Raw genomic sequence first — 11862 nt, forward strand, 5'->3', positions numbered from 1 at the left:
GACAGTGTTCTTCACTTTTATTAACTTTTCAGTGAAAAAGCATCACAAAATAAGTTGTGCTGCCCATAGTACACAAAAAAACAAATGTGCAAACTAGATATTCTTCCCACGTTCATGCAAATTTCAAAAGGATCCCAGGATTTATGTGTTGGAAAAATAACAGCATAACTTACAAGCACAAAGGAAAGTCTGAACAGTTTAAATATAAAAACATAACTGTAAGAAAATACAACAAAAATCTGACAAGGCTTAAAAGCATTTCAGTTACAGTAAAATCTTCAGGAACTGGACTTGTTACTGTACCAACAGTTTACTATAAATTCATAATAGTCAGGCTTACACACAAAGATTTATATAAAATTCAACATTTTCCATCGGGGGCAAAAATAACATTTGATTTATCGTGTAGATTTGGCAAAAGTAAATCGATTAAAAACAATCATTGTAGTTTACATATTTCATGGTCATAAAGTCCACAAGAGATGTGTTTCAGCAACTACATGTCAGGATGCTTTTTCTTTTCCTATAAGCTTCTTAAAAAAATGATTCCAACAAGCCTGAATTTAAAACGTTTCAGTGGTCAAAACGTGCCTGTGGCCAGGCAGCGAGATTTAAAACCAAAGGAGGAGTTTAATTGTCCAGTGTTTAATTAAAAATGTACCAGAACATAAATGTGAGCAACAAACACAAACAAAAGGAATGATTTTTTTAAGACTTGAAACCTTGGCATCTGTGTTCACAATAAAAAATTAATAATAAAAACCAAATGATCCAGCAAGAAGTTAAGTTTTATAACTTAAGGATGCAACAGGTAACCAGAAAGGCCTCAAATAAACTCTGAGGAACTAAAGATTTGTCCTTCAGGACCGAGTCTTTGTACTTTCATAAACTCCCATCCGTCCATCGCTCATGTCTGCTTACGGTGAAGGCAACGGTGCATTTAACGTTTTAGTTAAATACTTCAATTATGTTTCAATTTATTGTATCTTTTCTGAAAAGTCTTGATTAAATTCCAATAGTTAAAAACCAAATTTAATTTCAGAGGACAAGAAGAATCTGAAAAATTAGCTTAGTTTGTCATCATGGCACAGAAGGTATGCAATGGAGAAGGAGGCTAAAATCTGATTTTTCTTATTATTCACATCTACGCTGCAAACTTTCAGTCCTTGTCAAGTCATTCATTTAAAAGATGTTACCACTTCAGACATCTTTCATTGAGCTTCTATCAAAGTAGACACACACACAACACTAAATGCAATGTCTCACAAAAGTATCTATACCCTGAAAGTCTATTTTCTCGTCAAATCACAACCACAAATTTATGGTTAACACAAAATGTGCATACGTGAGGTTTAGGGAAAAAAGTACTTTCTTTTATAAATGCAAATCTGATTAAAGTGGCTTTCTGCCTCCTTTATTTGGAAACCCTAAGAGTTTAATATTCTCCAATCCCCAAAGTAGTGGCGGTTTCATGCTGTGCAGATGCTATTCTTCTGCAGGGACAGAGTTGAGTCAGAGCTGACGGTAAATCCTGTTTGAAGGTGACCAGAACTTCCCCTTCAAGTTGGACATCGACTCTAAACATACGGATGACGATCGAAACTGGTAAATACACCACAAGACATGCAACTGTAATTGAAGCAAAAAGGTTTTATAAAGTATTAACCACAAAAACACTTCAGATTTTAAGTTGTAGTTTTAAATCCCATCTTCGCTTCAACTTTGCAGTTATGCTCTAATTTGTGTTGGTGTGTCACATAAAATGGATTTAAGTTCTGACAGAAACAGACTTTAAGGAGTGTGAGTACTTTTGCAAGAAATCAATAACTGTAAGAAGCAGAAACATGACGCCTGACAGACTTAAAGGCGTACTCCATGTTTTCCATCATTAACATGCCTAACTATGTGCCAGAGGTTCAGTATCTTACATTTGAGCTCATATAGTCACTGTACCAGCTTAATCCACAATGAACTACTACTTCTTCTCTTATCACACACTTTGGTGACAAGCTGGACTTTATGGGTTATCACTGGGTCCAGGATGGTTTTTACGTTATATCATGTACATGTAATGTAAAATGTGAAAGTGCAGCATGTCACAGTTCAGTTTCACTAGCTCTAGAATCGGGACCAGCAGGCGCACTAGTCAGAATCTGTGTCAGAGTTTTCTTCTGGTCGACAGATGAGCGTCTCTTCCAGAGGCGCCAACGTCCCGTCCGGCCTGACGCCCATCGGCCGGATCACGTTCTGCCTGTGGAGAGGAAGAAGCAAGGAGAATCAGAAGACTGAAAAATCTGAACCGCGCAAAACTCTGCTCAGGCTTCTTTGTGTCTCTGGACAGACTTAATGAGGGCCTTGAATTTGTTCTTATTCATACACAAACTGGAGGACCCTCATCCAAACCCCTCTCCTCACCCGTTCAATGACAATCGGCCCTGTCTGACCATCCTCTCCCTCCTCCTCCTCTCCCTTCCTGTGGCAGTTTAATTACAGGATCAGTGCTCAAACTAATCTCCTCAAAGCCAACACTGGCCCTTTATCCTAATCCAATTATACCTGCATATGTGTGTGTGTGTGTGTGTCACTGCTCCGTCCAAGATGATCCATCTGAATTATCCATCAGCAGTTTAAAAAAGGATCCCTACACATTAATGTGACAGATTTAAACACAAAAGACAGATTCCTGAAAGTAAAACTGATTTACTGGGAGGAACATGTGAGAATATGGTTTGTAAAATAAAATAAAATAAAATAAATAAAAAAAATCACCTTCAGTCTTAATAAAAACAAACATTTAACATCACTGCTCCTAATTACACCCAAAAAATATCTCCTCTCTTCTTCTCAGAAGTGATGGAGGCTCTCCATCACTTTGGGGTTGGGGTGTGTGTCCTAATTAGACGAATGGTCGCGCTGTCAGTGGGGCACATTCTTGTCGGCTGCTGAGCAATCTCCTTAGCACCTGTGCTGATGGAAGAGCACCTCTCTCTTTCCTTGGAAAGAGAAGAAAGACCATGCGGCCTCAGAGGAGGAATCTTCTCATTCTGGCTGCACGTGTCTCATTATGACTCCGCGGCCAACAATGACGAGGTCGCCTCCCTTATGTCGCCGTTTTCATTCAGCTGTGTCTCTTCTTCTTCATCCACGTTCCACCCAAATTGGTCCGTCTACTTTACGCCTGTGTGTCGGTTTGCTCCTCATCTGGAGCGACTGGCGCCTCCAACACGAGTCAGGACGCGTGGTTAAAAAAAAAAAACACAACAACAACAAAAAAACAACTTCAATGAGGAACATAAAGGAAGCTGAGCCAACAAGCCGACCGCGTTTGCCAATTAGGTGATAATTAACGTGGAGGTAATGATGCTGCAGCGACGTGCGGGCCAGCTCCTATTTTCTCCCGCTGAATGTGATGGCTGCCAGTCAGAGGCTAATTGAAGACTCGGGTGGCGCAGAAGATTCTTCCTGTGATGAACTGGTTGGCAGGGAGAAAGCTCACAGTCACCTTTTAGCAGGTAACATTAGCCTCCGCTCGCTAATGAAAAGGTCAACGCAAACGCAGCAGAAACCTGAAGCTTTTCAAACACTCCTCCAAAGCAGAATCAGTCGATCAGCCAAGAATAGGAACATCAGCCGTCCCTCCTCATGTGTCTCTCTCTCTCCTTTGTGTCAAAATTTTAGGGTTTACATGGAGGCTAAATTTCCCAATTAGAAACTTGTTTTTCATATTTACTCAAACTATAGGCCATCGAGCAAACTAGTTAAAACTTACAGCTATTTTCACCAGATGCATGTCAGCACCAATGTTTAATACAGGAGCACTTAGAAATCGAACTGCGCTGCTGTAGATTCCCAACCATCCAGCACATTACAGTCCTGCTCGACTTCTGTTGTTTCACCTCTCCTTCAAAACGCTTCACAGAGGTGAAACATTTTCAAGAAACAAGAGAAGTAGTCCAGCTGCCTTCACTTAAGCACCAAGAATCAACTGGTAAACTGAAATGGTTGATTTTATTCCAAAATCATGTGAACTACCTGAGTACTAACAGGTCCTGCCCACAAAACCACAATGAACGATGTTACAGAGCTCAGGTGTAGCCATTTATAGCATTAATCATTTACGTCAGAGGAAGCATAGGCATGAGGGAAGCTATCTGAAAGGAAGCTGTGTTTGAGAACGTTAAAGGACGTGGAAGAGAAAAAGACAGCAAGAGATTTAGCAGATAACAGGAAGGCCGAACATGGCACAGCGAAGTTGGCCTGTTTTAACATTTATCAGCTTTTGCTTTTTGTCTGCTGGTTTATTGATGAGCTAATTGCTAATTTAAGATCTTAAAACAGATTTTAAGATCTTAAATTAGCAATTTAAGATCTTAAATTGCTCTCCTCAGCATTGCTCTCCTCTGCTACAGGTTAATAACTAACTACTGTAGTTATTGCTGCTGGAAAAGTATGTTTCAATTGGAGGCTTTCCGTCTTCTCATGTTTTAGTTCTGCAAGGGAATGTGAAGGATCTGAAATCAAAATCAGCAGGTCAAATATTTGCAAAAATTATTATTATTATTAATTGACAAGCAAGTCTTAATGGTAGCACATTTATGGGAAGCTTCTTTTCATGGAAGAGGAGAGTTTTACCAAATTACATCAGCTTACTTACTGAGCTTAAGCACCGCCAGAGAAAAATATTGCCTCTAATTCTACTGACTTGTTTTCTCCACAAATACTGCAGGAGTTAAAGAGTTAAACTGTCAAACTGTTTAACTCAAACAATATTTTCTGATGTCCTGATTCTCCAGGTAAAATGTGTAAAAAGCTTTAAAGTAACATAAGTTCACAATACATTTTTTAAAATAATTCCTGGTGCTACTTTTCATCAGTACTTTGGCCTCTAGAGCTCACTAGGTCTCCATATCAACTCCACATTTTAGGGTCTTTGTACATATCTCCATCAGTCATCTGTCGCATCTTTAAAACTGAACCTTTCCTGCTTTTTGAACAAAGCTTCTGAATCCCCGTTTTGCTTCAGAGTCTCACCTTGTCAGCTTGTCAAACATGTTGGCCAGTTTCTCAGCTTCATACTGCTTCTGCTCCTCCGTCATCTCCTCGATGGGGTTCGGCATCGGCTCCTCCACGTGACCAGTAATGGGGTTAATGCTGGGAATATAAACATTAAAAAGCCCAATCTACATCTGCAAACTACTTTTTCCGCGTGAAGCAAGCCCAAACATGCCTCCCGAGAAACTCACAAAGGTTTGGCGGATTTATACTCATCCGTGTCCGAGTCTTCATCTTCAGAGTACTCCGTCTCTCCTCTCCCACCAGCCAGAAGCCCCCGAGCCACCAGGAGTCCTGCTGCGTTCCCATATCCCGTGTACTTCAAAAGATTGTCCACTGAAAGGCGACGTCGCACATATGAACTTATTAGTATTTCAAAAGCTGAAACCAGGCATAAATGTCAGTCTCACACGCCCTGCGCTCAACACGTCTCACTCGTCTTCACTCACCGCTTTCTTTGCAGAGGACAAACAGGAACTCTGCGGCCGTCTGCTTCACGCCCATGTCCACGTGCGTCATGAGGCGAACCAGCTTGTTTCTGATGGTGGTGCCCACCTCGGGCCTGTTCTTCACGTCCTTCAGGGGAGGAAGTACCTACCATGCACAACAGTTTGTATGTAATATTGCCAAGTAATTCTCAGCAGATATAAAGGTTAGCACTAGCTGTTTCTGCTTGGTTCACAGTAAGAGTGAAGCAAGGAATTAGATTGATTATGGTTAATTGATTATTGCTATAACCATCCGCTAATTTAATAATCAAAAAAATGTTAAATGGAGCATACAGACTCTTAAAAAATGACATTTTCTGAAAGAAAGTCAGCAATAATTAAGCAAAAACTGTATAAAAATACATACGTGTTGCATTTAAGACAAAAAAACCATCTTTGTTTGTAAATATATTCAACCTAAAACTTCTCCAGTGGCTTAGTTTTAGCTTCACTTCCTTTAAATTTAACAAAAAAAAACTCTATTAAGCATCTTTTTCAATCCAATTTTTAATTGGTCACTCAAAAGCATAATCATCAAATTAGCCTTAATCAGCAGAAACGGCTGAGCTTCTCACATGTTGATATCAGAAATATTTTAACTGCAGATGGTGTAAATGATGTACTATGTAAGTAATACTATGCTAATGTATTGTAGGCAATAAAATATTTTTTTATTTTAAAAAAATTACTGAAGTGTTTGTTTGCATTTTATATGTGTTTTTAATTGTATGAAATAAGTTTAAGTAATGAAAAATCTGCAAGAATAGGCCAATTTTTAAAAATCTAATTAATCAATTGTAAGAATGATCACCAGAATTTTCAACTACTAAAATAATGGTTGGCTGCAGGTTTGTTTGCAGCATTACCTGAGTTTTGATATATCTGCGGATCTCTCTGTGGCATCTGGATCCTTCAGTCAAGAGGCTGAGCACTGGAGTCAGACCCTCTTTGTAGTTGGAGCCCTTTGTGAAGCGACACGAGACGACAAATGAGTCACATCATAAACTGGAAAAAAACTGCGTCTTACTAACATGAGATACACAGTGGTAAACAAAATAATTGACATTTATTTTTGCCAACTGTTACAGAAACTAAAGCAGAGATTGTTGTAACTTTGTTAACTAAGAGATTAAATAAATGTTTCTCTACACTTGAAACTTGATTTTTCCATATAGTGGCTATTCTGCCTCACAATCTGACATTGAATCACACTTTTCTGTTTTACGCAAGAATCTGCTGAGAGCCACAATAATAAAACATTTGAAAATCTGGACCTTAATCCTAATCCCACTTTGTAACTTAAGCTTTAGCTAAAGTTACAAAAACCCAGACAGCTGTGCAGCTCAAAGAGCAACATAATGGACAAAACCACAACATATTTATGCAGCAACGTAATGCAGTTAGCTGGAAATGTCTAATGTCTTCAACAAACTGCATCTGGTTAACAAAGCAACCAGATGAGGGGATCATTACTTTGTGCAGGAATAACTTCATATCAACGGGTTTCTTTGCAGGAAGCGATGAAACGATAAAATATGTAACAGAATAAATGTTTTGTCACAGCTGGGAACAATTAAACAATTATCAATGGTATGTTAATTACACATCCAACTTACTATCTTAGATTTCTCAAATACTTCGTTAACATTGTAAAAAGTTAGCAGCGTGTTTTTCAGACATGTAAACTGTAAAAATGACCCTCACCAGAGCCCTTCCCTAATTGCTCCGAAAGACCATCTTTACCTTGTCGATTCTCCTCTCCATGAAGTCCAGCAACACCTGAACTGCTTCCATGTTTTTTCCTCTGTACTCCTCCACGCCTCCCTGGACCGGCATATCAATCAGCACATCCAGGCAGGACGCAGGCAGGTTGTTCAGCAGGTTGACGGTGTGGCTGAAGTAGGAGCACAGCAGCAGTTTTACAGCAAGATCATAAAAGTAAAATCAGATGCTTAAGACAATTATTATGTAAACAATACATTTTTTTATAAGATGTCAGTTTGGGTTGGGCACATTCTGTTCTTAGCAGCCGTTTGGCCCATTTCACAGCTTCCCACCTGTGCACTTCTTCTGTTTTCTCCTCTGTCTCTGTTTTCAGCATCAACAGATGACGCAGGATAGCAACTAGGAGTCGGAACTGGTGATTGTCCTCCTGTAAAAACGCAAAAAAATTATTGAACAATTAAGAAGCAGATTATAATAGAAAGAAGAATCTAAAAAGATTCTTGGAAAGTGAAACAAGATGCAACAAGAAAAGATGACAAAAACTTTTACGGCATATAATCTACCTTAAATCAAAGGCTAATTCTTTCCCAGTTATTTCTAAAGCTAAAATTGGCTTCATTAAAAATGTTCTTGCCAAACACAGCAAAAATGAGAAATTGAAAAACAGGTCTATAGCTGTTGTAGCGATTTGAACAGAAACCCAGATGTTGACCCCTGTACCGTAACAGCAAATCAAAGTCCGAACATCCTCACCTCGTTCCGACTTTCTGAGAGTGTGAGGTTGAACAAGGCTTTAAGGGCTTCCATGGCTCGCTCATTGTTCTCTGTGGGCAGGGGCAGAGCCTGCGGTTCTGGTCGAGCCGCCTCATATGTCCCTACCCAGTGAACGTCCAGAGTGTGCTCCAGAACCTCCGTCAGCAGTCTCACAGCGTGACAGTCTTTCCTGAGCATTCCCCTCACATCTGGGCGCAGGGCGGACAGCAGGAAGAACAGGCGCAGGACGAACAGGCCCACCTCGTGTTGCCACGTACGGGCGAAGCACAGGCTGGCACAAAGGCTGTGAACCAGCTGGATGTCCACACACACCTGCTGAGCTGCAGCGCTGTTGTACACAACGTTGCAAAGGCACTTCAAGGCCTCCACAACCACCCTCTTCTCCTCCTCAGACTGTAAAGCATCCTGAGTGGTTTCCTGTTTATCCTCGCCTTCCTGTCCGGTGCGCAGCATTGCCAACCCAGTCAGAACCAGCATGCCCTCTTTGGTGGCTACGGGCCCCAACACACGCTTGTCTCTGGACAGGATGCGGAGTGTTTCCAGACACGTCTTCTGACAGCTGGGCCGCACCTGTCCCCCAAGAACCGTCAGCATACTCTGACAGAGTTTCTGAATCACAGGACAGATAGGGAGGAAGAATGTCATCATCGCTGTACAAGACTATCGAGTGACAACAAGCTCCGCTGAGATATACTCACACTCCGCAGGGTTTCTTCTTTTTGGTTAAACATGAAGGTCTGAGTGTTCTGAAATTAAAAAGGTTTTATTTCAATGACTGTGCAATATGTCATCACTGCTTCTTAATTTCCCCTTTACTGTCAATCCAAAACGCTGCAGCCAGAGTCCAGACCACAACCAGGGTGATGAATCACATCACTGCTCTGGCTGCCTGATTGTACACAAATAGTATTAATTGAAGCCTTCTCGGTCTTGGGTCTAAACACATTTCTGAGCTGTTGTTCAGATACGTGTTGTCAATGGTAGCACCAAAATGAAGAAGGAGTCAGACTTTGATCTCTATCTTTGGATCAAACTCCCTGAAAACCTGAGTTAAGCAGAAACTGTTGTCTCCTTTAAATAAAGACTGAACTCTGTAATAATGATACAGCTTTCTCACCGAGCTGACAACATAAGTTTATTTCTAACGCCTTCACTATTTGTTAGCTCTTTTAGTTTATTAGTTAGCTATTTAGCACTCTCTTGCATGTCGTTTCAGTTTTTCCTGTTGTTGTTTTGACCTGTTCCGTGTTTTTGGGCTGATTCATTCGTCTCCGTCGCCTTGTTACTGATGAGCTGTATTGAACAGCTCTGCTGTCAGAGATTTGCATCAGGAACATAAAGTCGCGCATCTTGTCGGCCGGCAACATATCGACTAGAACTTGGTTGTTGTTGTTTTGTTTCTTTTAAGCATTTTTTTTCTGCTCATTTTGTTCGTTCTCGGACACGACGCGGTTTGACTAAAGATTAAAAGTCATTTGACACACCTCAGCTCAGCTCGCAACTCAAGATGCGAAGCTAACTCAAAGCTAGTTAGCTAGCTAACTAGCTTTAGCTGCTAGTTCAGGTTGGTTGAGTCACATCTGACCGAGCCGCTGGCTCACCTCTTCATTGTACCGATGTAAAAGCGCCTCTGTGTCCTCTTCGTTAGCATTTTCAAGCTGGGACAGGACGTTGTTAAGATCCATGGTGTGGAGACTATCTGAAACACGGACAGCTAGCTCGGTTGGGACGTTGCCAGTGCTAGCTGCCAGGCTAAGGTGGTGTCACTGAGAGCAGGGCGACTCCCCTGACCGCCTCCACCTGCAGCATCCGTCACTCTGCTGCCACAAACTACACGATGCTAAACAGTTTGATAACTGTGTTCAAATTAATTTATTGCAAATATAAAACACATTTGTATTTTTTAAAATTAGATTTATAGATATCTTACATTTTCATTGCTTGGAGTTTAGATGTAATGTGGATTCTCAGGATTCAATTTTGTTTCTCCCAGAGTGAAATTAAATGTTGTAGCTCATATATCTCAAGTAACTTCACACTTGTGGATGTTGATGCATTGGGCAGGAAGTATCTCCTATACCAGTCAGTATAGACCTTTTTCACGCTTCCAGGTTTGAAAGCGGATGTGGGGTTGGACAACTTCTGGTGGCTATAGCGTTAGCATTAAAATTATAGGAAAATGTCTCAGTCTCGGCGCAGTTGTTTTTGTTCAGTCCCTGGTTGTTCATGTGGGACAAGAAAACAGCCTTATCTGTCATATCATGCGTTCCCGACGGACCCGGACCAACGGAGGCAGTGGATCCAGGCGATCCGAAGAGATGAAGGTCCGGACTTTTGCATAAAGACTGGAGCACTTTCGTATGTAGCCACCAATTCACACCGGAGGATTTTGTTAGCGGATCCACCACCAGCCGCCTTAAAAGTGTAGCTGTTCCTTCCCTGTTTGTCTGGAATAACTTCACTGCACCGGCAATGAGAGAGTCTGCTTCGCCTATTGCGGACCATGACTACACGACACATCCACCCACAGGGACCTGGGCGCTTGTGCGCATGCGCGAGGACCGGGCGGTTGTGCGCATGCGCGTTGTCGGGGCGCTTGTGCGCATGCCCGGGGCCTGGGCGGTTTGTGCGCATGCGCGGGGTCGGGGCACTTGTGCGCATGCGCGGGGTCGGGGCGGTTGTGCGCATGCGCGGGGCCTAGGCGGTTTGTGCGCATGCGTTTTATAAAGCGGATGTGGGGTTTATACAACTTCCGGTGGCTATAGCGTTAGCATTAAAAGGCTAGGATAATGGTTCAGTCTCGGCGCAGTTGTTTTTGTTCAGTCCCTGGTTGTTCATGTGGGTCAAGAAAACAGCTTTATCTGTCATATCATGCGTTCCCGACGGACCCGGACCAACGGAGGCAGTGGATCCAGGCGATCCGAAGAGATGAAGGTCCGGGCTTTTGCAAAAAGACTGGAGCACTTTCGTATGTAGCCGCCACTTCACACCGGAGGATTTTGTTAGCGGATCCACCACCAGCCGCCTTAAAAGTGGAGCTGTTCCTTCCCTGTTTTCCTGGAATAACTTCACTGCACCGGCAATGAGAGTCTGCTTTCGAGAGGGCGAAGAAACGGCAGTTTGTCCTCTCTCAGAAAGCTAGCCAGGCTGAAGACGATACTGCGGACCATGACTACTTTTAAGAAGTGATTGTTTATGAAAGCTACATTTTATACTGTATTTCAGTTGTTTTCACTGCATTATAGTTTATTGTGTTTATTATTATCATGTTTATTCTTCATTCTTTCCTCCGGGTGGATGATGTCATCAGCTTCATCCTGCACTGGAAGTATCTGGAGCCACCTTGAGAATCAAGTTTATTTTTATGTCACATCCAGGTGACAGCATGGTTCTCTCAGCTGCCAGACGAGGCGGCGTAGAGATCTCAGTAGATGACGGATATTGCTGTTGACATTAAGGTCAGGCGATTATATTACAATGAAGGGCCGACGTCTTTATTTTCTTTTTTGCAGCAAACAAGTTAGCTGTGTTCAATGTCTCGGCAGTGAGTCCTGCAGGATTTTAGAGATGTAGCACAGAGGATTCACTCTGATATATAAAGAAACGCAGTCAGGGGTAAGAGGTTAAAGGTTGTGGGACTAAGATGCAATGACCTCAGCACAGCAGGACACTCTCTCAGTTGAAATGAACTTTATTCATCAGTGTGGCTCTTCTTGTTCAAACCTAACCCCCATTTGAAAGGTTCCCTCTGAGTTTATGAAGATGGAAAAAATGGATTTGCTAAAATGATTCCAGAAAAAAATATCTACTTATTGATTGGAGT

General features: G+C 41.8%; 1 protein-coding gene across 2 annotated transcripts; it reads right to left on the bottom strand.

Annotated features, from left to right (window-relative positions):
• Window positions 1-2: 2 nt before the first annotated feature.
• ric8b (RIC8 guanine nucleotide exchange factor B) lies at window positions 3-10114 on the bottom strand. 2 transcript variants are annotated; one of them, XM_055036149.1, is made up of 10 exons: window positions 9641-10112; window positions 8738-8785; window positions 8019-8648; window positions 7598-7692; window positions 7284-7434; window positions 6407-6502; window positions 5502-5646; window positions 5244-5388; window positions 5032-5151; window positions 3-2251 (listed from the first exon to the last, which is right to left on the bottom strand). In XM_055036149.1, exons 1-10 carry the CDS (start codon window positions 9722-9724, stop codon window positions 2143-2145), a joined length of 1623 nt encoding a protein of 540 aa, XP_054892124.1. In that variant the 5' UTR covers window positions 9725-10112; the 3' UTR covers window positions 3-2142. The 2 variants fall into 2 exon arrangements, with proteins under 2 accessions (XP_054892124.1, XP_054892133.1); XM_055036158.1 differs by having other exon boundaries at window positions 2159-3217; window positions 9641-10114.
• Window positions 10115-11862: the final 1748 nt, after the last annotated feature.

Source organism: Poeciliopsis prolifica, unplaced genomic scaffold (assembly GCF_027474105.1).
Source record: "Poeciliopsis prolifica strain line A6 unplaced genomic scaffold, Auburn_PproV2 SCAFFOLD001, whole genome shotgun sequence".
NCBI lineage: Eukaryota > Metazoa > Chordata > Actinopteri > Cyprinodontiformes > Poeciliidae > Poeciliopsis > Poeciliopsis prolifica.

Excerpts from the sequence above, each read along its gene's own strand:
- ric8b (XM_055036149.1), bottom strand. The coding sequence starts at position 9,724 with ATGGATCTTAACAACGTCCTGTCCCAGCTTGAAAATGCTAACGAAGAG. Across the intron at positions 7,693-8,018 it reads TCTCAGAAAGTCGGAACGAG|GAGGACAATCACCAGTTCCG; the intron begins GTGAGGATGTTC and ends GCGTTTTTACAG. Across the intron at positions 7,435-7,597 it reads AAAACAGAAGAAGTGCACAG|CCACACCGTCAACCTGCTGA; the intron begins GTGGGAAGCTGT and ends CTCCTACTTCAG.